Consider the following 27,691-nt stretch of genomic DNA (forward strand, 5'->3'; position numbering starts at 1 on the left):
TGCATCATACTGTATTTAGTTGCACAAACCGCACTGTGCCTTCCTGCCTTCCCAAACTTACCTCGAGTCTTGCACACTTCCCCTCTACAAGCCGAGGGCTTTTGCATTAACATGTCTTTGTTTCTTATAAACCCCCTGACCACAGGTCAGCTGTCAGGTCCAGATGAAATGCAGTAGTTACAGTTATTACTGTAGCAGATTATTTATTTATTTATTTTTTCTGCACCATGGCAAATGCACCCGTGTTTGTGACATTTTAGTTTTAAGGACCAACATGAACAACACTGCAAGAAAAAAAAAAAAGTCTGCACTAGTTAAACAGATCTGGAGTCTATTTTACTAAAATGGAATTTCTATACACCTTCCTATAAACATTTACATAATTTACTAGTTATAAAAATGTGTGGTTTTCATTTCTGTATTTTTTTCTATCCTTGCACAAGAATTGGTCATGCTGTTCCAGCCTGATGTTTATTTCTATTTTTGGAACCATGTGCCTTGCTATGCAACTGACATTAACCTCTCCTGGTGTCTTGTATTTGATTACTCTGCCATTTATCAGCTTTTCCCCAAGCCACTTTTTCTGTGATTAAATAACCTGCACGTGCTGTACCAGGTGCATTCAGCCTGAAATTAGCAACCTCAGTGAACCAAAAAAAGAATATTTTGTCAGGGTAAAGAACTGCAGAAACCAGCTATTTTTTTTTTAAAGCCAGTCTCTGAGGGCCCCAAAGCAGACACAGTAGACAATTATCACCTGACTTGGGCGTGAATAGAGATGCTATGGAGCAAGAAATAGATTACATTTCAAACAGATCACAGGTTAGCCTAAGGTTCGTGTTTTTATATCACAGATTAATTTTTTTATAACTGTAACTGAGACAGCTGTAAACGTCAGATGTATATCAAATCACAAGCTTATTTATATCGTTCTCATTCCCTGTTATACGCAATATGGTACATGTACAACATAATCTCTGTCTAAACTAGGTAAAATTGTTGTTTAATAACAAAAAATTATTATTATTATCTATTCATGTTCATTTTTGTGTAAATGTCTGAGGTTAGGGTCATACAAGTGACCTGAAAGTGAATATATGAGATAAAACCTGTAAATAAGATTCAATGTTTGAGGTGAAATAGGTAAACCTGAGGCATGAATGTCTGTAAAAGGTAAAACAAGTAAAGGTGAGCCTTTTGTGCAAATGTCTGAGGTAAAACTAGTAAACCTGAGCCTTTTATGTGAATGTCTGAGGTAGAACTAATAAAATGTGAGCCTTTTGTGTGAATGTCTGAGGTAAAACTAGTAAACTTGAGCCTTCTGTGTTAATGTATGAGGTAAAACTAGTAAACCTGAGCCTTTTATCTGAATGTCTGAGGTAAAATAGGTAAACCTGAGCCTTTCATTTGAATGTCTGAGGTAAAACTAGTAAATGTGAGCCTTTGTGTGAATGTCTGAGGTAAAACTAGCAAACGTGAGCCTTTTGTGTGAATGTCTGAGGTAAACCTAGTAAATGTAAGCCTTTCATGTTAATTTGTGAGGTGAAACTAGTAAATGTGACACCGATTTGAAGCAGTGTGGGGGTCCTACAAACTTGAGTATTGAAAGCATTTCACAAAATAGCATTTTCTAAACCTGCTTTGTTTGATAAAAGCTAGCATGACTGCGAACTGTCCAAAATGTCTGACATTTTGCCCATGATGCCTGGGTGTTGCATGTGTGTGTTAGTTATGTAACAGGTTAGCGAGACAGCTCAATTGAAGAATGACTCAGTTCCATTCCGAGGTCTTCAGGTTACTTCCTGGAAACGTTGAGTGGACATTCCACCCTGATAAAGACACCTCCTGCTTACACACACACACACACGCACACACAGACACGCAAAGCGCACACGCACAACCGAGCTGAGTTATTTATGTAGTGGACAGTGTTACAGTTCACTCAGGCAGTCCAAGAATCACCTCATCACACTATGACTGTGTGTGTCAGAGTGAAGGAAATACTGCGGAATGAGTTTCGGCAGTTTAATTTTTCAGTGGTGAAAGAAAAGTAAATAAATGGAAAGTAAACCATTATACTAAAGAAAATATATGGTTAAGATCACAAATCGGTCAGAATCTTTTAAATCTGTAGGGAAAAAAAACTTTCTCAACATATGTGACTTTATGTTAATCTTAAATGTGTACTGTGTGTGTGTAAAAGAGAGTGTGTGCATGAGTGTGTGAGTAAATCTAAGTGACATGGTTGTTAGGAGTGTGTGCATGTGCTTGGGGAATGTACATTAGTGTGTGTGTCGAAGTGTAAGGAGGATGTGGACAGTGTGTGTGGTTTTAGAGCCACATGGCCATGGTGTGTTGTGTGTGTGTGTGTGTGTGCTTTTTAAATTATTCTCAGGGTCATAGTGCTCAGTCACTGATAGCTCTTCTCTCTCATTCCCAGAATTCTTTCCAGTGGAAACAATCTGCCACTGATCCTTGTCTCTCAACACACACACACACACACACCCTCCCTCCCTGCTCACACTTTCCAACCTGTCATCCATGTTCACACACTTACACCCTGAGCTGTCCTCACACACAGAGCAGCACCCGCTAGCCACAAGTACTGCTTTATATAGGCGCTGGCCTCACACACACACACATATATACATATACATCCTGTTTCACTTTTTCTTTCTGTTTCACTTTTTTCCATTTTGTCTCTCTTTCTCCCTTCTGTCTAGTTCCTATCTATCTATCTATCTATCTATCTATCTATCTATCTATCTATCTATCTATCTATCTATCTATCTATCTATCTATCTATCTATCTATCTATCTATCTATCTATCTATCTATCTAATTGTCTGCCTGCCTATCTATCTGTTTCTCTGTCTGTCTGTTGTCTCTCACAGCGTCTCATCATTTCTCATCCTCTCTCAATCTGTCATTCTTCTCCCTGTCTCCGCCTCTTCTGTTCCTCTCTCTCTCTCTCTCTCTCTCTCTAGTGTATGAAATCTCTTTTAGCGCTTAATGATGTTTGTAACGATGGTTGTAAATGTCTTGGATTGATTGGGTTTATTTCTTCATGAAGGCTTGCCACTGATCCAGACAGCTCTCTCTTTCTCTCTCTCTCTCGCTCTCTCTCTCTCTCTCAGATAATATGACCACAAGCTTGTTAACATGTCACTCAGCCCTACAGTTTTCTATACAGTACAAGATAAGATAATAGAGTCAGTTTATGAGTGGAAAATCTTCACCTCGTGTATAGAATTAGATGATTAGGGCAGGGTTTTAGCTTGTACATTTACTTTTTATTACACAGGCCTGCCCTAGACACGCACCACGTGTAGGTGTTCAGTTACAGACTAAAGCTCATTTTTTTTTCCATACACAGTGTCAGTTTGTGACCACAGCACTGTTGTTACAGATGGTTGAGATTAGGTACAGAAGATCCACTTATGGTCAGAGATACAAATGTATGCAGCCACATTTAATACGGTTAGTGTGGCGGTTATTTTTCCCCCCAGCAGCATTTACCCAAGGGACCTACTTCTGACTGAACCTTAAATAGGTTTCTGTTAATATCATTATGCGGGGGTTTCTTCACATCATTCAGTGGATGCAACATAAACACTACATGAAAGGTCACCATTTCTTCTGGTATTCAAAAAAATAGTAGGTGAAACAACTAGAACGCTACAACAAATCAGTTTTTTGGCACTAAAACGACACACTGTGGAGTGAGATTTAGTGTTTTGTCGCTGCACCGAGTCGCTCCGTATTTGCATAATGTTCGACTTTGCTGCGATGCTAATGTTGATGCTCCCGCATCTAGTCACCGGAAGCCTGGGTCTGACTGAAAATGAATGATCTTTGGTTAATCAAAGAAAGCTCTTTACCTGTGTAGCACTGATATCCCGCTATTTATGTCACTGTGTACTGTTAGCAGAAAACAATCAGTGATTTAGATTAAAATTTCTGGAATTTGGTACATGTCCTTATCCTGAGCGGTTTACAATTTCTCTCATTTTTTTTTTTTTATAAAACTGAGCCACTGAGGGTTTCCTCAGGGGCCCTGCAGTGGCAGCTTTGGTGGACCTGGGATTTAAACTCACATCCTTCTGATCAGTAATTAAACACCTTAATCACTAAGTTGACTTATCCCAGACGTTGACATAACACACCAATTTCTTCAGAACTACATTTTATAAAGAACCTCACGTCATTCTCTTTCATTCGTCCTTTTTTGAAAGCAGTTCTGTCATTTTTTCATTTATCTCCATTCTCAGTGTCTTCTAAAGCCGAAACATTTCACCCACCGACTACGACAGAAAACTTTTAAACTTTCTCTGTAAGCATTAAATGTAACTATAAATGGACAAAAAATCTGGAATTTAATACATTTGTTTGTTAGCACTGGTATTGTGTAAGAGGAATAAAACACTTCAGGAAGTGAAGTCATTTCGAAAAGAAATTTAAGCTTCACATCAGGCCTCATCACACGACGGAGTTGTTGATCGTTTTCCTATAACTGCATACCCCAGTGATTCTGATTCCTTCCATATTTAATCAGCCGTTTTTTTCTTTTAGAGTGGCTTGCTGGAGTGCTTTAATATGCTAATGCCTTAATCTCTACGCTTCCTTCACCGACACTGATATAAATAGGGAGTCGCTGTCATCTGCTGATTATTTATCTTTGGAGAATGTTCTGGAAAAACTAAGTCCTTAAGAAACAAAGAGAGGGGGGGAGGTTTATGAGACATTTATCTGAAAATCTTCCCTCGGTGAATGGATATTAAATCCAAATTAGACGGGTCAAACCTCACAGACGTAAACTAGCCCGAGGACACAGAGAAATGGAGGAATGCAGATTAAAAGGGAAGATAAATTTGGATCATGGCCGGGACACTTCACTTCTCTTTGCTCCTCTCCCAAATAAAAAAAGAGAGAGAGAGATAGAGAGAGGTCAAAGGTCACGAGAATGTTAAAAAACACCGCATTCTTTCCGACGAAGGCTTGTTAAAGAAGTGCTATCAATAGCCTGCTTTTAAAATAAACCCAAGACAGAATGTCCGAAGTCGAAAAGAAAACATTCTCTGTAGCGGTTCTTAATATGCCGTTTCCTCCCTACTGCACACACACACACACATTCTTGTCCATATGTCTCTGAAACCACACAAAGATTGTCCACATCCTCTTAAGTTCATGTTCTGTGTGGGTTTAAAATACGTATCCATAAAAAAAGAGAAAAAAAAACACTGTCCCACATCCTCATCCTCACAAACATCTGTACACACACACACACACACACTGTTCTGTTTACACAACCAGGGCCAGGATTTGCATTTTTTTCAATGAAGTTGAAAGTATCAGGATAAATCAATTTGAAAGAAAATAAACACAAACTCTATAGTAGGTTTATTCACTTCAAATAGTTGTTATGTTAAAAGAACAAGGAATGATGTCACAAAAAATATTTGCATATCTAATACATCACAAAACTGACTCGATAGAAAGCAGATTGTTTAAAATGAATACAAGTTTCTGTACGATATCTCTTAAAGATTTGTCCGTATGGAATTCTGCACTTTTAATCAGCCAAAGAATTCTTAGTAGTACAAATCAGTTTTCCCGCCTTCTTTTTCTTTTCATTTAAGCCACGCACGTCCTCGTGTTGGAAGTTTGTGAACGTTTCTGTACATTCCAATCCTAATGACATTCTATCTTTACAACCTTACTTTCTCACCTTCTCACCTGAAGTCTTTTTTTAAGAATAAGTGAGTGCATGGTTGCAAATTCTTTCGGGCCTTCGCACGTACTTCATTAGCGGAGTCGCTGTCGTGGCAAAGAAACAAAATGACGGAGATGAAATGATCGCTGGCGCGGGATGAGCCTCGCATCCAGACGGCGAGACGGAGACGGGAAACGAAGACGTGAGCGAAACAAACCGTCGGGGTTTGAACAAAAACGTGACACAAGAAAAAGCAAACAGCAGAAAATGTGCTTGTGTTATTGTTTGCATCCACTTTGCATAATCGAGGTTGCATGCGCAAGACGCGTTACTGATGCTTCTTCTGTTGGTTACGTGTTGCTGCGGAATACAAACTAGGTAAGACGAGAAGCCAGTTTTAGTCACAGCCCTCGCCATTACACCATGTATGGTAACGTTAGAGCTGAACTTCAACCATCTTTTAGGTGAAGGATTGTTTTTCATTATTCCACGCATTCCACTTCAGGAGTTCAGGAGAGACGTTACGCTGCCGCAGCCTGGCATTAACTCTGACACACTTTGATTCGACCTCTCGGGACACAACATTGATCCCGGAGTGGTTTATAGATAAACTTCTCAATCCCCTTCAGATAAAAGCACATGCCAAAGCGACCAGGTCATGGAAAAGTCTGGAGTCGAGTCTGGCGAAGAGCTGGGGCCACACGTGTACACGTGGACGCGCACTCTCAACACACACATACATCCTTTGGTGCTGAGCTAATGTGATGGCAGGATTGGTCCCTATTAAAAGGGTTTATTTGTCGAGCTGTCCATTTTTCCATTGCCCTTAAATGGAGTGCTATGATAACTCATGGAGGTCCCGGTTATACAACCACTTCCATTCTTCCATTTGCTCTCTGGATGAGACGGAGAACAGCGCAAGAAAAATATTTGCTCAGCGTCTGCGTGGGCCAGTTAATAGGCTTTTCGAACCCTTTCAACATTCATCAAGTGTAATTTTAATAGGCTTCCCTCGACCCTTTCCACATTAATCACTCTCTTAAAAGTCCGTGTGGCATGATAACAATCTTCGGGACGATGTTAAAAAATCTGAAGGACAATGTGAACTCATTTAGCTTTTGTGTTTTTGCTTACAAGAAGAGATATTTTTAGTTCTGAGCAATGTTACGGGGCGCTTTAACTGCTCCTCGTAAACGTCTGACTTCCGAGTTCGGAGGTTTTGCGACGTCCCCTGTTCAAAGATAGGAATAAACAACAACCATGTGTGTGAGCACCTGTTACTCTAAACAGCCGTAGCGCTCAAAGTGCTGTCTGTCATTTTTGACGATTGCTTTTTCTGGCATCTGTATTTGTAAATCCAGGATTCTGATTGGTCAACGTGTTCACTCATGTTGATTCACACCAGCTCTGGTTAGTAGTGCAGATAAGTAGTCCTATAATAATTTGCTGCAAAGTCATTGATAAAACATTATGTAATGAATGTATAATAATTGATATCATGAATGTTCATTTAACAGTGATGGAAGGAGTCTCCAGTTTCAGTGCTTTGTAACAGTCAGTGTTCTTTATAGCAGGAAGATCTTCAGGACACATTAGGTTGTTTTTAGTTTTATTAGGTTTAAGAGAGAGTCTGGTGAGGAAAAGTCTGTTTATAGCTGCTATAACATAAGTGACAAGCGGAACTAAGCATTAATGCCAAATTAGAGACTTTATTGTTAAATCTGGCAACTTTCCACTTTAATTTTCTTTTGGAGATAGAAATACAGACTAGTAAACCTTGTCTTGAAATTATTTTATAAAAATTTGAGTGAAGATGACTTCTTTCTAGAAGAAATAATTACTTAATTATTTAAGAAATCAAACAAATATAGTCATTTCTATTCTGGTGAATTTCTAGTCCTTCTTTATGTACCCTTATTTATGTATTCAACGTTCCACAGATCATAAGGAATAAATTAACATGCAAATTAGGCTGTCTTACAGAATTTCCACTACTTTTGAAAGTAACTATAAAGTGATGTTTGTTACTGCCATCGATGCTAAACTGCTGATCATCAAGGTCAGTCTTCTGCCAAATCTTAACATTGTGGCAGAGACAACCAGGTTTAGTGCTGAGATACCCTGCTACAGGGTGAGATGCACTGTGACCTCACAGGGGTACTGGTGCGACCCCTGATACAGGGTTTTGGTGAGTTTGGAGTTTTGCATGTTCACCCAAAAAACATAATGGTAGGTGGAACGGCAACTCCGCCATTGCCTGGTCCCAAGCCCAGGATGTGAAAGGAGGAGTTTTGCACGTTGGGCTGTGTAAAATACTCCTGATACAGGGACTTCGACAACATCTTCAGAAATCAGCGGTGGTAGCTCAAGTGGTTAAGGCTCTGGGTCATTGACCAGAAGATTGAGGTTCAAGCCAAAGCACTGCCCCTGAGCAAGGCCCCTAACCCACCATGCTCCAGGGGCGCTGCATCATGGCTGACCATGCGTTCTGACCCCAACCCCCAAGGATGGGATATGTGAAGAAAGAATTTCACTGTGCTGTAATGTATATGTGATAAATAAAGACAACAACACAACAACAAATCCATCAGAAATGGCTGGAGAAGATTTGTCAAGGAGGGAAGAGGATTAAGTAATGTGGAATAGCAACTTCTCCTTCTTTTGAGTGTGTAAATGTGTGTGCTGCTTCCTGCGATGGACTGGTTTTGCATGCAGATTGCATTCTGCTCCCCGGATTCACCATGAACATGACAAAATAAAGCACTTATTGAACATGGAGTTCACATTCACGTTGCAGGTACCCATAAAAGACGTATGGCCACTTTAAAAACCCATTTCCCCCTCATTTTAGTGTCTAATGTTAACTTTAAACGACAAATGATGCCTGTTCTCTTGAAAAATATGAGGGGTGCCAGTATTTTTTGGAGCGGACTAGCTACCAAACGGCGGCCCCTACTGACCAGCATCATGTTTAATAAGAGGATAAAGACCATGGCGGCCACCACAAGCTAAACATCTTGAGAGATTTACAACCGCTTAACGCTTATCAAACTCCGTGTCTTTACTCATGAGGGGAGAAATTATTTTTAGCCGAACTAAAGGGCGCTGGAAATGTTTTGACCTCGCTTATAATCCGCTTTACTGCTTAACCCTAGCTACCTGGCTAATAGGTGACTCGCTAGCTTGATGCTGCGTTTATTTATTTCCTAAACAATGACGTTGTTTCACAGTTAGAACGCCGGGATAAAAAAAAAAACATTAGCTCGCATTTATACATTTCGGGTGCTACATGCTGATGTTTTGCGCGTAAATGCAATCTTTATGTGAAGAACAGTTGTGGAATCTGGGTAAGGTGCTATGCTGTTAGCCACCTAGCTAAGCAGCTAACAACATCCATCGCTTCCGTGTCGCCATCAAACCGGAAGTTTGAAAAAAAAAAAACCCACAGAGATTCGGGTGAGTTTAAGATGTTTTTTTTTTTCAGTTTAAACCGCGTTATTGGTTTAGTCTCCATTAACACGGAAGTTATGTGCGTTAACCCGGGCTAGCTCGCTAGCTTCTGTTAACTTGCTCTGTAACTATGAAAGGTTGCTTAGCTACCGCAGTTTCCTGGCTGCTTGGTGTGTGAGCTAAACTTCAATAAACATTCGGAATAAAGTGGCTAAATCAACCTCACGAGCTCATTTAGCATGCTTACGTTATATAATATAAAGTTTTGGGGTCAACCTCACTCACGCTAAATTAAGGCTCAATCCCAAATAGCTATTTTTTTGGTCATTTTAGTGCCCTACATAGGGTGGAGACAGCGGTATATTAGTCCTGATGTGTGGCACATATATAGGCAGTGTGGTGGCGTTTGGGACACTAATGAAATGAAATCCTGCCAGCTTTAGTGACCGGACACATTTTAATGCACCGATAATATTTTATGCGAGGATGATTAATAGAGAAAATGATTCAATTCAACTCTGTTATATACATAAATCTTAAGTTGTCAGTAAAGCATTTTAATTTTGAGTTGTTATATAATGAGTTTTGTGTGATCCCTGATGCAGCTAAAACCTTGCTTTACGCCATTATGGCTCTGTCCTAAATAGCTCCGTAATTTATGCACAATTTATAATCCTATGAAATAGTGCCTTTTCGGGATATACGTTTATGTACCAGGAGTTTTGAGTCTATGAGCCGTACCGAGGAGCGGGTCATTACCTACATCTAACCATGTGGTTTCAGTCGCTGTGCATTTTACGCATTCCGTACTGCTGTTTCAGACCAAATCTTTGTCTTTAAGTCTATTAAGCCTTTAGCTGTGACCAGGTTTTCCATTACTGTCCTATTCCGGGACAGCGCTCAGTCTAAATGTCCAGATTATTTTACTTTTTTACTGCAATCTCTTTCACTGATGTGTCGTACTTTATCACCATACCAAAGAAGAGCCAATTAAAGTGATATTTTTTTTCTCACTTGCAAGCGAATATATTCCCAGGCAGATGAGGAAGAACCCTTAAGAGGAACCAGACTCAAAAATAAGACTCAAAAATCATTGAAGTATTATCAGACGTAGATGTAAGACAGACAGTACTGAGTCTAAAGGATTGATAAATGAAGACTGTCTTAACGATTATATCAGCAGCTGAAGTGTAAAGATTAAACACTGAAGCGGCATAAACAGGTCTTTAAGGCAGATATTCAGATACGCTTTTCGATACTTATTTAATTAATCAGTCTGAATTGTCATATAGTGAAGCCGTTAATCCTAAAGACACATCCAGGAGAGCAGAAGGTGAGTTACACGTGCAGAAGGAAAGCCTCGGGATGAAAAGTCACATCTTTCGCTTGCTTAATAAGCTAAATGAAAGTTCCATTCGAAGAGGCGATGAGGGTGAAACTGTGCTGATGCCACAATTTCCATCCAAGTCAGCCACACTCACTGCTTTTATTACTCTCGTGACCTACATGGCACGGCTCAAAAGTGTGCTCTTGATATCATGATGAAATAAGCCGAGGCTCTCTTCAGGAAAAAGGTCCCCATATTCCCTCATAGGGTAAATGAGGCATGTTTAGAGGTGTGGATATTTTTATTCGCATGTAGGTCATTTTTGGACATCCGACTGAGGTTATGTGTGCGATATATAGATATAGCGCCTTTGAGAATTTTTTTTTTTAAAGGGGAGTATTGTGGGCATGTTGTTAGAAGAAAATTGTCCGCGTTGGACTTGGTGTTATTACTGCAAAGTTGATTGTTCTGTTTATAACATCCTCAAGTTTTATTTCTTAATTTACTTCAGCAATTTTCCAATAATAAAAGTTTTATTATCCGTTTACAGGTATTGTTGTGGAACATCCACAAAGCAAGGTGCAAATCGATTCAATAAAAAAGCCGCTCCATCAGCGGCACCATGCCATGTTACCCCTGAAGACTTGCACACGGTGGAAAACCCTCTGACGGTTACAAAGCTCCGACACTGGAGATGCCTTCCGTGAATGTAAATCTTCTTACAGAAAGCTTTACTACATGTATGGTTTACTTTGTGAGGTAAACGAAAACCAAAATAAGTTTTTTAAATTTGTTTTAGTTTTTAGAAGAAGCCGTGCGACCATCATACAAGTCCCTGTTAACCCGTTGACGTAAACCTGTGATTTGCAGCCACTTTACTGCCCGAGGTGCTGTTCTATAAAATCAGTCACCGTCTACCTTCTGAATCCAGCCAATCAGAATCCAGACCTCAGTAATGCGCTGTGGTATAAATAAGGTTGTTAATTACAGAATGGGATAAAGCGATCCCGTGATTCTGTTTGTAATGAGAGTTGTGTGGAGGATAGAGCGTACGTGAGGGACGGATCCATTTCACAAGTTTTGTGTTGAGTTACAAAATTCAATATCCAGCCTCGTTAGAGCTGAAGGAACAAACAGACACGTTGTTTACGTCTACATCGTGATTCACTTGATTCGGAGACGTTTTTATTCCCTTCATGAGATTTCTGGAAGGTGTCGAGTCTCCAGTAATGTTTTGTTTTCGGAAACCATCGTTGTCCCGATGTCTCATAAAAACCGTCTCCTCCATACACACATCAGCCAGTTAAGTGGAAAATTCACTCGAGTCCAACGATTTCACTTTTGCAATTACGAGCCCAGCAAGACTAATTGTCTGCATGGAAATGGCCGGGGATGCCTCGCCTCTGCGCTTATTCAATTCCCAAGAAGAAAACAACTGATTTGTAATTGCAGGGTATGTCTGTGAGAGAGGAAGGGAAAGGCGTTAAACGCCAACAACGATGCTGCTGTTCAGTCTCCGAAGCCGAGAGTTTAGTCATTGGATTTGATGCAAACGTTGAAGCTGTGAATGTAACGTTTTTGTTTTTGGGAAATTGCTGTGCTGGAAGATGAAACTTTTCACACTTCAAAGTATTTGGAAACAAGTTTAGCCAGCACTGAACTCTTGATTGGTGTACTTTTGAACCCTTTTTCTGCAGAAGTTGCCCGACTTCCCACGAACAGTTGTTCCGATAATCGTTTCCACACTCGGACATGGTCCGCCACGCTGTAACGCAATAAACTTGTTTTTATTCCAAGTCATCATTCTTGGATTTAATATTTTCCATTGGCAAATCAGGTGGAAATCATCCAGACCAAGCGATCCTTAACCTGATCTGATAACGTGCTGAGTCACAACTTCACAGGAAGGGAACAGAGCGGGATTTTACAACTGCGGCGTGTGCAATGGAAACAAGAAACGTGAGAGGATGAATTAGCAGCTTAAAGCCCGCATGTGATCAGAACGTGAAAGGAAACAAGAAAGGTGTGTGATATCTTTAGGTATCTCAGAGCGTGAACACTACCCCTACACCAAACTTACGAGACGCTACAAATCGCGGCGAAGACGATACACAAAACTGCAAGATCGCGTTTTTGTTTGTTTGTTCATTAAACAGAAGTAAGTCTTTCGTTTAGATTTTAAAAGTGCACACAACCCTGTTTCCATGTTCGTGTCATAACATGATTCACTGACGCGACTTCTGACAGAAGGTCAAGTCGTTTTGTGTGTTCACTTTATTTGATTAGTGTGAAATCGGTGGCATCGGTAGGTTTGGTGGATACGTGCACACTCACTGCCTGATATCGCCTTTCCTTTCCAATGCTTGACCCTTAACAAGGCGCGTACGTGACTCAGGGAATGATACCGCACTTTAATCATTAATCTTCACAGACGCAGATGTGATTTTGTGTGTGTGTCAGTGTGTGTGTGTCTCCTGGCTCCTCACTCACTGTGTAGATGTTGTCATGCAGCTGGGTGGAAAAAAAATCAACAAAGCCGAGTTTCCAGGCCTCCCACAGCCTTCCCTCATCAGCACACAGACAGTAATTAACTCTGTGTGTGTGTGTAGTCTTCTGATTCTTTTTCCCTTGCTGTTGTTCAGCAGATAGAGAGTGTGATGTCTCTTGACCACTGTAACACGTCTCTCTGAAAGTTTTTTCTGATGACCTCATGATCGTGTGTATGATAGAGATATGATCTGAAGTGAAGAACATTTTTCACCTTGACTGGAGCTATGAGGCTCAAACACTACTCCAGCACGACAATGCATCCGTGCACAAAACCCCCAAGCTCCCCTCAGTGTTAAAGCTGGTGAAGATCTCGAGCGTTCCAGCACAGAGCCCTGACTCTGACTCAACCCCACTGACATGAACTGGAGCTGGAGTCTCATCAACATCCCAACATCAGTGTCTGATCTCACTGTGTCAATGCTGTTGTAGCTGAATCACTAATCCCCACAGCTACAGTCCAACATCTACAGGAAATCTTCCCAGAAGAGAAATGAGCTAAAGTGCTGAGAAGCACTGATGTAGGTCACAGGCCAGCCGTGTTGCGCCTTACGTGTGCAGTAAGGAGCACTCGAATCCGAGTCGGAGAATGCAGAGTCAGCTGTGAATCTACCCGCTCGTTTCCTGTTCACATAATGGAAACTATTTCTTCTTTTTTTTTTCTTTTTTCCCCCGACCTCATGCAGACCCAACAAAAACACAATCTTTCCACTTGACAAACCACCACCCACTGTCCAGAGGTCTCCGAGGTGTGTGTGTGTGTATGTGAACCCATTTGGACTCAGAGTCCCAAGTGCGGGAATGTAATCAGTTTGTGTCGAGTCATCATCATAGCCTTCGCTCTTGGATTTCATATTTTCCGATGGTGAAGGCGGGAAACGGATAATTGATTCCATACCCACGTCTTGTGCCGAGTCATGACTAAACGCAAGGCCAAGGCCGGGGTCAAATGAACGGACGAAGTGAAGGAAAAAAAATGGTTATGGGCATGGTTCAGGTGTCAGGAGGTGTAAGAGAACCAAAAGCTGAAGATCTTTAGATATGTTCCCACTCATTAAAGCCATGGGGTCCAGGAACCTCCAGAGATCTGTGACACAGCCTTCGAGTCCGTTTTTTTCATTTTGTAACAGGAAATTACCACAAACAACCGTTTTTAAAATTATTGTGCATATAAATAACGAACAATGTGATTAAAAACTGGTTATGTGGGTGGAAAAAAGCCAGAAATAAATCAAATAAAATAATAATAAGTAACTTTAAAAAAAATCTCTCTGGTTTCAATAGAACGCTAAAATCTTATTGGACATATTTATATAATTGCAATTCTTTTTTCTTCTTTTTTGGAAAATAAAAACAAATGAATCTTCCTAAATGATTTCAGGGTTTTTATTAAACACGGCAAAAAGAAACATGGAAAACATCTGGAGGAAAAGGAAAGAATCAGCACAAACAGTTCAGATCTTACATGTAGAAAGATTTGATTTTTAAAGCTCAAAACCAAAACTTTAACATCTCCATGTTTTTATTTTTATTTTAAAATACACGTCTAAACAAAAATCATGGAACCTGCAGTATGTGAGGAAAATTATTTTTTTAATAATTTAAATAATTTTATAAATTATTTTAAGAATTTTATTTATTATCTTAATAAATTTATTTGTTTTTTTGAATCCTAGTTTATCCATATTTTATTCTTTTTAATAATCATCAATAAGTATGTGTTTTGTTTTAAAAAATAATTATAAATGATACATTTTTTTTTTTTTTTGGAAACAAAAAAAGGTTGTTGTTCTTCTTGTTGTTGGATGCTGCTGGAGGGTTCAGGGTTAAAACATAGATTTTTTCCCCTCCATCTATTAAAGGTTTCCAGTCATTAACACCCTGAATTCCACATAACGACTGACCCAAAATTGATTTTCCAAATCAACACGCTTCATGTTCTTTCTGTCTCTGTCACCCGGGCTGCTCCACTTTTCCCTCTGAGGTCAATAATCCTGTCTGTATGTCTCATTGGGGTCTGTCTGACTGAGAAATCTGTCTCTCTGTCTCTCTGTCTGTCTCTCAGGCATGGTGACGGTGTCTGTCAGGGGCGTGTATTTCATCCTCATGCTCTTCCTGAGCAGTTTTTTTGGCAGCGTGTTCATGTTGGGTCCGGCGCTGCCCATCATGCTGCTGTCTCCGGCCTGGTACCGCTGGCTTACGGACCGTATCGTGGCCACCTGGCTCACCCTACCTGTGGTACACACACACACACACACATTATCAACACTGTAAATACCATGTAATATATTGCATTAAACCCCCTTATGATCTGGCCTTCATCGTCAAGGTCATCATCATTCCCATGCATCAGGAATGCGACGGGGTTTAACTGTAAAAACACACGTGGAGTGTCCATTCCTGATGTTTCCTAAATAAAGCCTCCCATCCCGCATGTGGAAACTTAAATGTGTAACATGTTTCACTCGTAAATTGCTCCGCTTGTGTTTACTCAACACCATGTCACTCAGAGAAAGTGGGATAGATCTGACCACAGCGTATATCAGAGCGAGGAAAAACAACCAAACCACCGAATCATAAGAAATTCAGTATCTGAACCTTTTCCTGATTGATCTCCCCATTTCATTACATTCCACCATATATTGTTGTTAAAGTCTTTTTTTTTTTTTGCTTTTTTTCTTCCCAGGCCCTGTTGGAGTTGGTGTTTGGGGTGAAGGTGATCATCACAGGTGACGGGTTTGTTCCCGGCGAACGCAGCGTGATCATCATGAACCATCGCACACGTCTGGACTGGATGTTCCTCTGGTGCTGCCTGCTGAGGCACAGCTACCTCCGTCTGGAGAAGATCTGCCTCAAAGCAGCTCTCAAAGCCATGCCTGGTTTCGGTTAGCAAGCTGCCGTGCCCTCACACACACACACACACACTTACTTCAGCATTTCAACCCTCTGAATGTTCAGCTCACGTTTCCACAGCATGTCAGATCTGATTTTCTTCTTACATTTGATATTATTTTTCACATATTGCAGGAGAAAAATCTGATTGTTTCTTCAGCCTGTAGATGTTCAGCGTTTGCTTGCACACTGATTACCTAATTAGCTTCCACATGGACATCATTGTTGTTGAATTGTGCTATAATGGGAATAAAACACTAGTAACAGTAATTCTTCCTACTGCACTGTGCTTAAGTTAAGTTCCTTCCTATAAATATGGGAGAAGCATGCGTCTGTAAGGACAGAGTGGCGTGTATCACGTGTATACCCACAGCATATCACGTGTAAGCACACGCAACAGTAGTTAGACATTTACTCTGTGTGTAATTACCGTGTTGTGTAACGGCAAATCTATTACGCAGAGTGACAATCTATACATCCAAGCAAGTCATCAATAAGTGACTTGGTTTTATAGCGGCATGCCCGCGAGTGAGGCAAATTAGTTTGTGTCCTTCCTCACGTCATTGCTTCTTTGCCCGTGTGTGTGTGTGTGTATGTGTGTGTTTGAAGGTGTTATTGGTTATCATTGATTTCAGCATAACCACATTGCTCATAATATTGACATCACGGTTGATGAAGGATGCTGTGTGTGTGTGTGTGTGTGTGTGTGTGTAGGCTGGGCGATGCAGGTGGCTTCATTCATCTTCATCCATCGCAAGTGGGAGGAGGATCAGAATCACCTGGCTAATATGTTGGAGTACTTTTGTGATATCAGGCAACCACTGCAGCTGCTGCTTTTTCCTGAGGGCACTGACCTCACTGGTGAGACACACACACACATATTTTCCACAGACCACACTGACCGTCTCCAATAAATCTTTGTATTTAGGTATAAATCTCCACTTAAGGCTTTATTAGAAACACTTGCAACATTTCAGACAGCCCTTATGGATGAAACCAAGCCACTGACCAGTTGTCATGGTAACCAACATCCAACATCTATCTAGTTAACTTTGCTTTAATATAATTCGTACCCGTCTAAGAAAATGTGCTGTTCCACTATGAATCTCTACAACTCCTTTTGTATATTAACAATTTCTGAAAATAGCTAAATTTAAAAAGAGCTATATTATCACCCGGAAGGCTTCGAATTAAAAAGATATGATATTTATTTGTTCATAGCTATGATTAGTTCCATATTAATTGTTAATAACCACATATTGTTACATATAGCTGGATAAATATCTATGTATAGTTGCATTTTATAGTTTACAGCTACCTGTTACTGCTTATCTTCCATTTATAGCTACGTATAGTTACATATTTTCTGTTTATTGCTGCGGATTGTTTCATATTTTCTGTTTATTGCTACATATTGTTACGTATTTTCCGTTTATAGGTGCAGATTGTTACGTATTTTCTGTTTATAGCTATGTATTGTTACGTATTTTCCATTTATAGCTACGTATTGTGTATTTTCTGTTTATTGCTATGTATTGTTACATGTTTTCCATTTATAGCTATGTATTGTTACATATTTTCCGGTTATAGCTACGTATTGTTATGTATTTTCCGTTTATAGCTACGTATTTATATACGTATTTTCAATTTCTAGCTAAGTGTTACGTATTTTCTGTTTATAGCTACTTATTGTTACGTATTTTCCGTTTATAGCTACGTATTGTAGCTATACGTATTGCTACGTACCTAGGCATGCAGACTGTTTTTACAAACATTTGTGAAAGAATGGGTCGCTCTCAGGAGCTCAGTGAATTCCAGCGTGGAACTGTGATAGGATGCCACCTGTGCAACAAATCCAGTCGTGAAATTTCCTCGCTCCTAAATATTCCACAGTCAACTGTCAGCTGTATTATAAGAACGTGGAAGTGTTTGGGAACGACAGCAACTCAGCCACGAAGTGGTAGGTCACGTAAACTGACGGAGCGGGGTCAGCGGATGCTGAGGCGCATAGTGCGAAGAGGTCACCAACTTTCTGCAGAGTCAATCCCTACAGACCTCCAAACTTCATGTGGCCTTCAGATTAGCTCAAGAACAGTGCGCAGAGAGCTTCATGGAATGGGTTTCCATGGCCGAGCAGCTGCATCCAAGCCATACATCACCAAGTGCAATGCAAAGCGTCGGATGCAGTGGTGTAAAGCACGCCGCCACTGGACTCTAGAGCAGTGGAGACGCGTTCTCTGGAGTGACGAATCGCGCTTCTCCATCTGGCAATCTGATGGACGAGTCTGGGTTTGGCGGTTGCCAGGAGAACGGTACTTGTCTGACTGCATTGTGCCAAGTGTAAAGTTTGGTGGAGGGGGGATTATGGTGTGGGGTTGTTTTTCAGGAGCTGGGCTTGGCCCCTTAGTTCCAGTGAAAGGAACTCTGAATGCTTCAGCATACCAAGACATTTTGGACAATTCCATGCTCCCAACTTTGTGGGAACAGTTTGGAGCTGGCCCCTTCCTCTTCCAACATGACTGTGCACCAGTGAACAAAGCAAGGTCCATAAAGACATGGATGACAGAGTCTGGTGTGGATTCCTGAGTAGAGTCCTGACCTCAACCCGATAGAACACCTTTGGGATGAGTTAGAGCGGAGACTGAGAGCCAGGCCTTCTCGTCCAACATCAGTGTGTGACCTCACAAATGCGCTTCTGGAAGAATGGTCAAAAATTCCCATAAACACACTCCTAAACCTTGTGGACAGCCTTCCCAGAAGAGTTGAAGCTGTTATAGCTGCAAAGGGTGGACTGATGTCATATTGAACCCTATGGATTAGGAATGGGATGTCACTTATGTTCATATGCGAGTCAAGGCAGGTGAGCGAATACTTTTGGCAATATAGTGTATGTATTTTCTGTTTATAGCTACTTATAGTTACTTATTATTTGTTTATATCTACGTTTTGCTACATATTTTTGTTTATAACAACGTACTGTTACATGTTTTCTGTTTATAGATACGTATTATGTATTTTCTGTTTATAGCTATGTACTGTTACATTTTTTCCCAGTTTATAGCTATGTATTGTTACGTATTTTCTGTTTATAGCTAGATATTGTTACTTATTATCTGTATATAGTTAAATATTGTTAGATATTATTTGTTTATGGCTACATATAGTTACATATGTATTTGTAGCTAGAAACATATTTTCTGTTTCTAGCTGTGTATAGGTGCAGATTTTTTTTTATAGCTATGTATTGTTACAAGAGTTATTTATTTATAGTTACATATCGTTAGGTGTGCAGATAGACGAGACTGAACATATACGCTTTGTTTTTTTCTTATGCAGCTGCATGTGACCTCTGGGCGTCTGTCCAATCCTATTTATATTCCTGGCTTTATAAGAGATTTTGAGACCTGTCCAACAGTGACATCTTCATTTTAGTGGACTTAGTGTGTCATTCTCTCTTTGTCTCTCTGCAGCCTGGAGGAATGAAGCACTTAATCCCCTCTGTAGAAGCCCAGAGGGGATCAGAAAGTCCTGATCTAATTACTGGTCAAGTGTGTGAGTTTGTCAGAGCATGAACATGGTGACCTCAGTCAGCTGATGGCTATGTAAGGCAGTATAGCTGGTGCTCCGTCAGGTGGCATTCGGATTAAAACACCTAACTATAACGCTGAAGGATTAGCACAGCGTTGATTAGCAGAATGTTATGATGCTGTTTGTCGCACGGGAAAACCCCAGGATGTTAATGAATGAGAAAAAAAGCTTCTCGATTTGAGACATATTTACAAGGAAGGTTCAAGTGTTTGTCAAAAGTACAAACACTTGTAGGTTACGCAGAGTGTAAGCATTCTTAACATTTGTTTTGTTCTTGTGTAGAGAACACTCGCGCCAGAAGCGATGAGTATGCGGAGAAGAACGGCCTGCCAAAGTACGAGTACGTCCTGCACCCACGCACCACCGGCTTCACCTTCATCGTGGAACAACTCCGCAAAGGTCAGGGCGGGCCTCAGTCATCAGAGGACTACTGCTTTATTCTGCACTAGTACTGACCAGCTTTCAGTAATTAAATACTGCTGAGTCATTTTCAATCATAACTTTAAAAAAATTGACTGCTTTTAATACTACTGCCTGTTTCTTGAGCCAGTACCACTAGGCAAATTACAGTACTGCATAACTACTGATTCGTTTTCTGTCTTTCAGTACTCTAATTTTTAGTCTTGCTGTTTTTCAGTACCTCAATGCTGCTGACTAATTTTCTACAGAACACCTGTTTATTTTAATTCTTTAATACTAGTCACTTGTCAGAACTTCAAAACTACTAGAGATCCAAGACTAATTTTCTATATTTCAGTAAAATTTTTGCTACTATTTTTCAGTACTTCCTCATTTTCTACATATTAGTACCCTTGTTACCACAAACCTCTTTTAAATACTTCAAAGGTACTATTTTCTGCACATTAGTACACTTTGTCAGTACTGCTATTTTTCAGTATTTTAGCACTCCTGTCTAATTTTAAGTACTTCTTTAATACTTGGTTATTTGTTTTTTGGATTTTTAATACTGTTTTTTCAGTACTTCACAACTGTACTTCATTTAGCTTGACCAGTTTCCAGTACTACTATTTTACGACATATTGTTACGTATTTTCCATTCATAGCTGCGTATTGTTAAGTTTTTTCGCTTATAGCTGCATATTGTTACGTTTTTTCGTTTATAGCTGCATATTGTTGCGTTTTTTCGTTTATAGCTGCGTATTGTTACGTATTTTCCATTTATAGCTGCGTATTTTTACGTTTTTTCGTTTATAGTTGTGTATTGTTACGTTTAATTCATTTATGGCTGCGTATTTTTACGTTTTTTCATTTATAGCTGCGCATTGTTACGTTTTTTATGTTTGTATTTTAGTACAACTGGCAAACTTTTAGTGTCTCAGTATCAGTGGCTGTATTCTGCTGTTTCAGTACTGCTGGCTAATTTTCAGTACTTTCGTCATGTTCAAGCCGAAAACTAATATTCTAAGGCATTTTTAAGGAATTTCCCCTTCTTTGTCAGTGTTAAAAATATGGTATTTTGGTAAATACCAAAAAACACGTCACGTGCAACACGTCACACACAACCCCTAGCATCCCCAGTGTAACAAGATGGAAGAATGAAGCAAAATCCTGCAATTTGCGACACTCCAGCATTTCAGTGTCTCTAAGCGCTACGTTAATGACCAAAGTTTCCTCCGCCCGATTCCCAGTGGCCCCGGGAACAAGCCGTGTGGTCCAAGTTTTGTGTTGCATCACCTGCGTGGCTGTTTGATATGTAAGCGATTGTTTGAATGTACTGTATTCGGACCAGATACAATTTTCAGAGGAAAGAAAAACCAAAGCTGACATGACGTGTGTTTGGATGAAGATGAGTCACTAGAAAAAGAACAGTGTCTAGTTGAATATATGGTAGCGTATGGTAGTATATAATAATAATAATAATAATAATAATAATAATAATAATAGTAATAATAGCCATTATTATTATTATTATTATTATTATATGTGATATATATTATTTTAATAAAAATAATAATTACCAAAAAACAAACATCATCACTTCTGTTCCTTTTATGTTATGTTATGTTATGTTATGTTATGTTATGTTATGTTATTTGGGGGGTCATCAGTAGCCCAGCTGCTGTTTCACCCCTTGTCCTATCTGACTGGGATAAACTGTTTCTGCTTTGCTAAGAACACTTCGATATTCCAGGTAATGTTAATTGTAGCACAGAGGCATTTCACACACACACACACACACACACACACTGCAATGCGGTAAACCTGGCAGCCGTACAGCTGTGAAGCAATTGGAGCTGGACGATACTAATGCGCCATTAAACAGGTGTCAAACTCTCTGACGTCACACCCAAGAGATCCTGTTCCAGGAACGTGTGTGTGTGTGTGTGTGTAGGTATGTCATCCAGTAAACAGACTGGCCATGCTTTGATTCTGGCAGGCTTGTGTGTGTGTGTGCGCGTGTGTGTGTTGGTGAAGATAAAGGTGCTATATTTAACGAGCGTTAGGCTCAGGCACATTGCCGGAAATAAACGGTGTTGAGCGTAGTTTCTTTTTTCGGTAAGCTGCAGCTACGGATGTTGTGAACGCTCATTACTTGCAGCCAGTGAAATGTACACCAGTACGGTTTATTCTGAGGAGCGTGTCTTCGGGGATGAAGCTGACTCATCAGGCGAGACCATGTGAAGAGTCTGATGGTATCAGGCGTGAGCGGATATTATGTCTGCATGTCGTGCAGATAATACAAAAGCTCAAAAGATAATTGCAAAAAACGAATCTATAAATAAATATTTGAATGATTAATCATGCAGAACTGACGCATTTGCTCAACTTTTACTTGGGTCAACAGAACGAAGGGGTTTGAACCCTTTGAACACGGCTGACATTTTGAAAGAAAAGATATCGATTGCAGCATATTTCAGTAGTTCAGTACTACTGACTAATTTGAGTGCTTCAGTACTTCTGCCTGTTTGACTAGTCTCAGACAACTAGCCTGTTTTCAGTAAAGTACTGATTCTTTTCAATTACTTTGTTACAATTTTCAGTACTACCTTTGATACTTCAAAGCTACTGAATTCATTTTATACCTTCAAATAATCTCTATATTTCATTTTTATAGTATAACTAGTAATAGTACTGTGCTAGCTTTTCATTACTTCAGATATACTGACTCATCCAAGGCCAATGTCCAATACTGCTTTTTTCTTTTAATTACTTCAGTATTACTGATTTTTTAAATTTATTTATTTTATTTTTATTTTTTTTTCAAATTAGTATTCCTGGACAATATTCATTGCTACTATTTAAAAAAAAAATACTTTTAATGCTACTAGTCAATATTTCATATTCCAGAACTCCTGGTGTTTTCAGTACTACATTTAGTTTAAATTTCAGCACTTTTGTACTACTGTATTTACTTAAAACTACTGACTAATTTTCTATACTTTAATTCGCCTGACCAATTTTCAGTACCTTTTTTTTCAGTACTTAAAACTACTAACTGTTGTGTTGTTCGGTGCTGTCTGGCTTGTATTTCTTTTATTGCTTTATTCTCACCACTGTGCTCAAGTTCTAAGACTCTGGAGATTTCAGTAACGTCTGTGATTTGTTTATTTGCTCATACGATTTTTGTGTAGTTTTTTGTGAACGAACAGAGATTTAGCGCCTCGTAAGTTGTACATAAATGATAATTTCATCTCACTGCTTGTATGTGTTACACAGGGGACAATCTGGACGCACTGCATGACATCACTGTAGCATACCCTCACAACGCTCCTCAGACAGAGCGCCATCTGCTGGCCGGCACCTTCCCACGCCAGATCCACTTCCACGTGCGACGTTACCCGGTGTCCTCTCTGCCCAAGGACACCACCGCCCTCCAGACCTGGTGCCAGGAGCGTTGGGCAGAGAAAGAGGAGCGTCTGCGTTCGTTTTACAGCTCCGAGCGCTTCGACAAAGCCGACGCCCAGGTCCCGCCCTGCAAGAGTGAGCTGAGAGTAGCGCTGATCAAAGCCATGTCGCTGTGCTACTGGCATGCCTTCATCACCTTTTGCTTTTTTGGACTCTGGCTTTGGACGCCATTGCGAGTCTATTTCCTGGTGGTGCTGATCTTCTTTCTGGTTCAGCAGAAAGTCATGGGCGGGGTCGAGCTGATCGAGCTGGCGTGTCATCAGCGTATGAAAAGAACCACTGATGGGCCAGGAAGAAAGAAAGACTGAGATCTCTCTCTCTCACTGAGCAGGTCGTGGAGCCCCCTTTTGGACCCAAGTGTGTACTGCACAGTGAACAAAACAGCTTGGAAGAGAGAAAGTGATATAGGAGGAGTGTGCATGATTCCTCGCTGCCTGAAACAGGAAGAACTTAATCTTCAGTGCTGGAAATGTGTCATTTTACAATTTTCACTGTGTATGAGACATAGTGTGTGTGTGTGTGTGTGTGTGTGTGTGTATGTACGCACATTTTTATCCATTTGAGTTCCTCCCACCTTTCCCCATGTACCCATATTTAATTTTATGTGTTGAAATATTTATCTCGAATCTCCCTCTTATGCTTCTCACAGGTGGTGTTTTTTCCCCACCGCAACTTTTTTTTTTTTTTTTTTAAACTCATTTCTTATTTTTTCTCTTTTATTTATTAGTTTTAGAATTATCGACTCGTAGCACAAAGCTGGCACTGATATTCAACAGCGTCTCCTTTGATGTAGCCAACCAAATTAAGGAAAGCACTTACAGTTAAACATACGCATATGTTCAGAAAAGAACGTAACGTAACGACGCTCCTCTCCGGCTCCGTCCCATCAAGGTTAAGCGGTGGAGGGTGCACAGTTTTAAATGCTTTTTGCATGAAACCAAAAAGCTGGATTTTGAAGAAGAAACATTTTTCAGCTCGAGCACTAACCCTTAGTTAGGAGTTAAGAAATGTGCTGTGATGAACAGCATCCAGGACAGCTTTATATACAAACTGCCTTAAACATTAAATATATATATGTATATATATATATATATATATATATGGGAATATTCGGAATTCTTAAGAAGACACAGCTGTGTATTTGCATGTTGCTGCATTGCGGACTGGTTTGTAATTTTCATAACGTCCGTAGTATCATTCAGGGGCGGAAATGGCTCCGTCCCAAATGACTCCTCTATGTTTTCTGTGTATGCAGTAGGTAGGGTATTCAGGAACTTAGTCCTTATCAGTGCATGAGCAATGCATGGAACATTTGTTCACTCGTAGATCCTATGACTAGTGCAGTAAGTAGGGAACTTCAGGAGCGGATTAATGTGCTTTACTCCCTATCTCAGACAATAATCGGAAATCCACTACATGAGGTGTCAGGTAAAGCCATTTACACTCTTTGTATCTAGTAGTAAGTATACTATTCCTTTATCTGTCATCACACCTACACCCAAACTAGTGCCCTTAGTAAAGACATTAAATAGCTAACAGGGGTGCATTTGTATTTCTGTCATCTCTCCAGCAAGTATGTATAAATATATATATATATATATATATATATATATATATATATATATATATATATATATATATATACACAGGGATCCCACTCCCTGCCCAGTGCATATCAAGCCATTTGGGATTGAGCCATTTCCTGGTACTACATCATTAAGGAATAATATACATGTTACATAGGGAGCATCTACCTATTGGTGTATCAGGATATTCTGTGCCCTAAAAACCAGCTCAGCTCTCGTCCCGATATGTGTATGAAGTAACGATGTTGGTATTTGGATATTTTGGTATCAGAGCGAGTGTGGGAAGGGGCTTGCATGCGTCAGATAAAACGTCAGGGAGGTTTTCCGAGAGTCTGTTGCCATTCTTCCTTTTATTTTTTCTTCTTTTAATCTGACAGGGGAGAGGGTTTCATAGGATGGTTTTACAGGGTCACACACACACACCCACACACACACCTCAAGATTTTTCAACAAACTGATATAAGCCCTAATGTTCCTCAATTCATGTGACAATCCATTCAGACATTGTGTGTGTGTGTGTGTGTGTGTGTTGTCAGTAACTCATGTGATCTTCATCCAAGAAAACAAAGAGCGGAATGAGGTAATGATTAAGACGGATCGATAAAGTTTACGTTTTACCACTGCAGCACATTTTAGAGCAAAATCCAGCCACTGTGAGGAAGAAAGTCATACTCGTACACATCGCCAGATATTATTCTGACTGATACACGCTTTAAGGAGCTGAAAATGCATGTACTATCCAAACCCCTGCTTAAATTGGGCTGATAATTACAGAGAATATAGCAGCGATCACAGGGGTCCAAGCACTTCTTTGTAAACGCTCTCTAATTTGCAAACGATGGAGTTTGTGTGTAAATTTTCTATCACTTGGTAATTTAAAAGAGAAAGATTTCCATATTTTGAAGTCCAAGTGCATCTTTTTGACGTTCAGGGATCGGGTAGAAAAGAATCAGGAACATAAAGGGAGGCTTCCGGTAGCATGAACGCTTGCTATACTCAGCTCTTACTGTATTATTCTCGAAGAACTTCTTAAGGTTTTGCTCCATCAACAAGAGACTTAAAACGCAGGGAGCCACAGCTGTTAGATTATAAGCTACACACTGTCCTCACACACACACACCCACCCAGATGTGTGTGAGAGAACTCACTAATTTTAGCCTTCAGTACCTGCTGTTAGAGCTCATTCAGAATCGCATCATGTTTATGAATGTAAGTCACCTATAGGATGTTACAGGTGCATTATAGGAAATATATCGGTCAGGTTCTAATAGACACATTTGTTCGATTATTGTTGCTTTTTTTTCCTCCACGTTATTGCTTGCGAGTCTCACGCTATCCTCAGGTACACTTACATGTTCAGACACTGTCGTCTTCTTCATGCTGTTGAGATCGATGCTGCAATAAATATCTACCTTTTCAGCCGTGCCTGCCTCGTCCCTTCTGCTCTGCAGAAACTGATGCTACGTCCCCTGCTGATTAAATCCATACATGAGATCATTAGCAGCCCTAACTAGCACACTGGTCATTTTGGACATGTCCCAAACATGCACTGTTCACTATATAGGCCATCATAAATCTTTTCCCACTGGTTCAATTATGGACTTGCACTGCAGATGCTGCATAAATCATCTTACCATTATTTCATTATGGGCGTGTCCCAAGCCACACAATGTAGGATCCTTAAACAGCAACACTTCCCATTATGGATGTGTCCCAGGTTACCATCTTCCCATTATTCCAGTTTAGACACGTCTCAAACACTCACTATTCACTGCTTAGGCTGCCTACACATCACTGTAAACCTCTTTCCATTATGTCCCAATCACACTCACAGTGCTCCCTATGTAGGCACCTTAAATTCCAACCAGACGTCTTAGCATTGGTTCGTTATGGACGTGTCTCAAATGACACGGTCTTCACTAGATAGACTGCATAAACAATGTTGCAAAGATCTTACCATTAGTTAAATATGGATGTGTCCTGAACCCCGCACATCGTGTTCACTAAACAGGCCACGTAAACAACTACAAAAACAAAAACATCCACTCGGGTTGGAAACCACACCCTGTTCGCCACATAAACACCCATATAGATCATGCCACTTTCTCAACCACAAACCATGCTCACTATCCAGGCCACATAAAGATCAGCACTACGGCTGCGTCCCAAACCACAACCACAAGCATTTCTTTCTAGGCTCCATACGCCCAGCTGTCTGCGAGCAATGAGGTAAACCATAGACGCATAAAAACCTCACTGCAAGAATTTTACCCACCTGTGAGGACATGTCCCAAATCACTCTATTCCCTATACAGGTCATATGGTGCATTGTAGGCATTTAGAACACAGCCAGGGTGGATAATATGTGGATATGTGCAAAATAGTGCTCTAATTTTGTGTTAATAGTGTAGGATAGAATCTTGTCATGATGGTCACACACACACACTGAGACAGGAGACGTTTCAAGGTGAAACGTTGTTGCCTTGACAACTACCACAGACTAACAGGTTGCCTGGGAATGTGTGATGTCAATGCAAAGCAGTCAGCCCTTGTCCTTTTTTCCCCTCACTCTGTTTCTGCTCCTGATCTGGGTGGAGTGTGTGTTCATTTGTGTGTATACACACACACACACACACACACACATGCGCGTCCTACCTGTTTTGACATCATGGAGAGAAGCAGAAACCTCAGGGAACGAGGCTGTTAGCGTGACATACCTGT

At 40.2% G+C, this 27,691-nt stretch overlaps 1 protein-coding gene across 3 annotated transcripts; it reads left to right on the top strand.

The window, feature by feature from the left end:
• The first annotated feature begins 8,657 nt into the window (after positions 1-8,657).
• On the top strand, positions 8,658-26,389 carry lclat1 (lysocardiolipin acyltransferase 1). 3 transcript variants are annotated; one of them, XM_058385850.1, is made up of 7 exons: positions 8,658-9,169; positions 11,041-11,199; positions 15,103-15,275; positions 15,724-15,922; positions 16,644-16,790; positions 19,800-19,916; positions 23,196-26,389. In XM_058385850.1, the coding sequence occupies exons 3-7, from the start codon at positions 15,105-15,107 to the stop codon at positions 23,690-23,692; spliced, it is 1,131 nt and encodes a 376-aa protein (XP_058241833.1). In that variant the 5' UTR covers positions 8,658-9,169; positions 11,041-11,199; positions 15,103-15,104; the 3' UTR covers positions 23,693-26,389. The 3 variants fall into 3 exon arrangements, with proteins under 3 accessions (XP_058241833.1, XP_058241832.1, XP_058241834.1); XM_058385849.1 differs by lacking the exon at positions 11,041-11,199 and having other exon boundaries at positions 8,659-9,169; XM_058385851.1 differs by lacking the exons at positions 11,041-11,199; positions 15,103-15,275 and having other exon boundaries at positions 8,659-9,169.
• The last annotated feature ends 1,302 nt before the right edge of the window (positions 26,390-27,691 follow it).

The sequence above is a fragment of the Hemibagrus wyckioides genome, linkage group LG03, assembly GCF_019097595.1.
Source record: "Hemibagrus wyckioides isolate EC202008001 linkage group LG03, SWU_Hwy_1.0, whole genome shotgun sequence".
In the NCBI taxonomy this organism is placed as follows: domain Eukaryota; kingdom Metazoa; phylum Chordata; class Actinopteri; order Siluriformes; family Bagridae; genus Hemibagrus; species Hemibagrus wyckioides.

Excerpts from the sequence above, each read along its gene's own strand:
- lclat1 (XM_058385850.1), top strand. The coding sequence starts at position 15,105 with ATGGTGACGGTGTCTGTCAGGGGCGTGTATTTCATCCTCATGCTCTTC. Across the intron at positions 16,791-19,799 it reads TGAGGGCACTGACCTCACTG|AGAACACTCGCGCCAGAAGC; the intron begins GTGAGACACACA and ends GTTCTTGTGTAG. Across the intron at positions 19,917-23,195 it reads CGTGGAACAACTCCGCAAAG|GGGACAATCTGGACGCACTG; the intron begins GTCAGGGCGGGC and ends TGTGTTACACAG.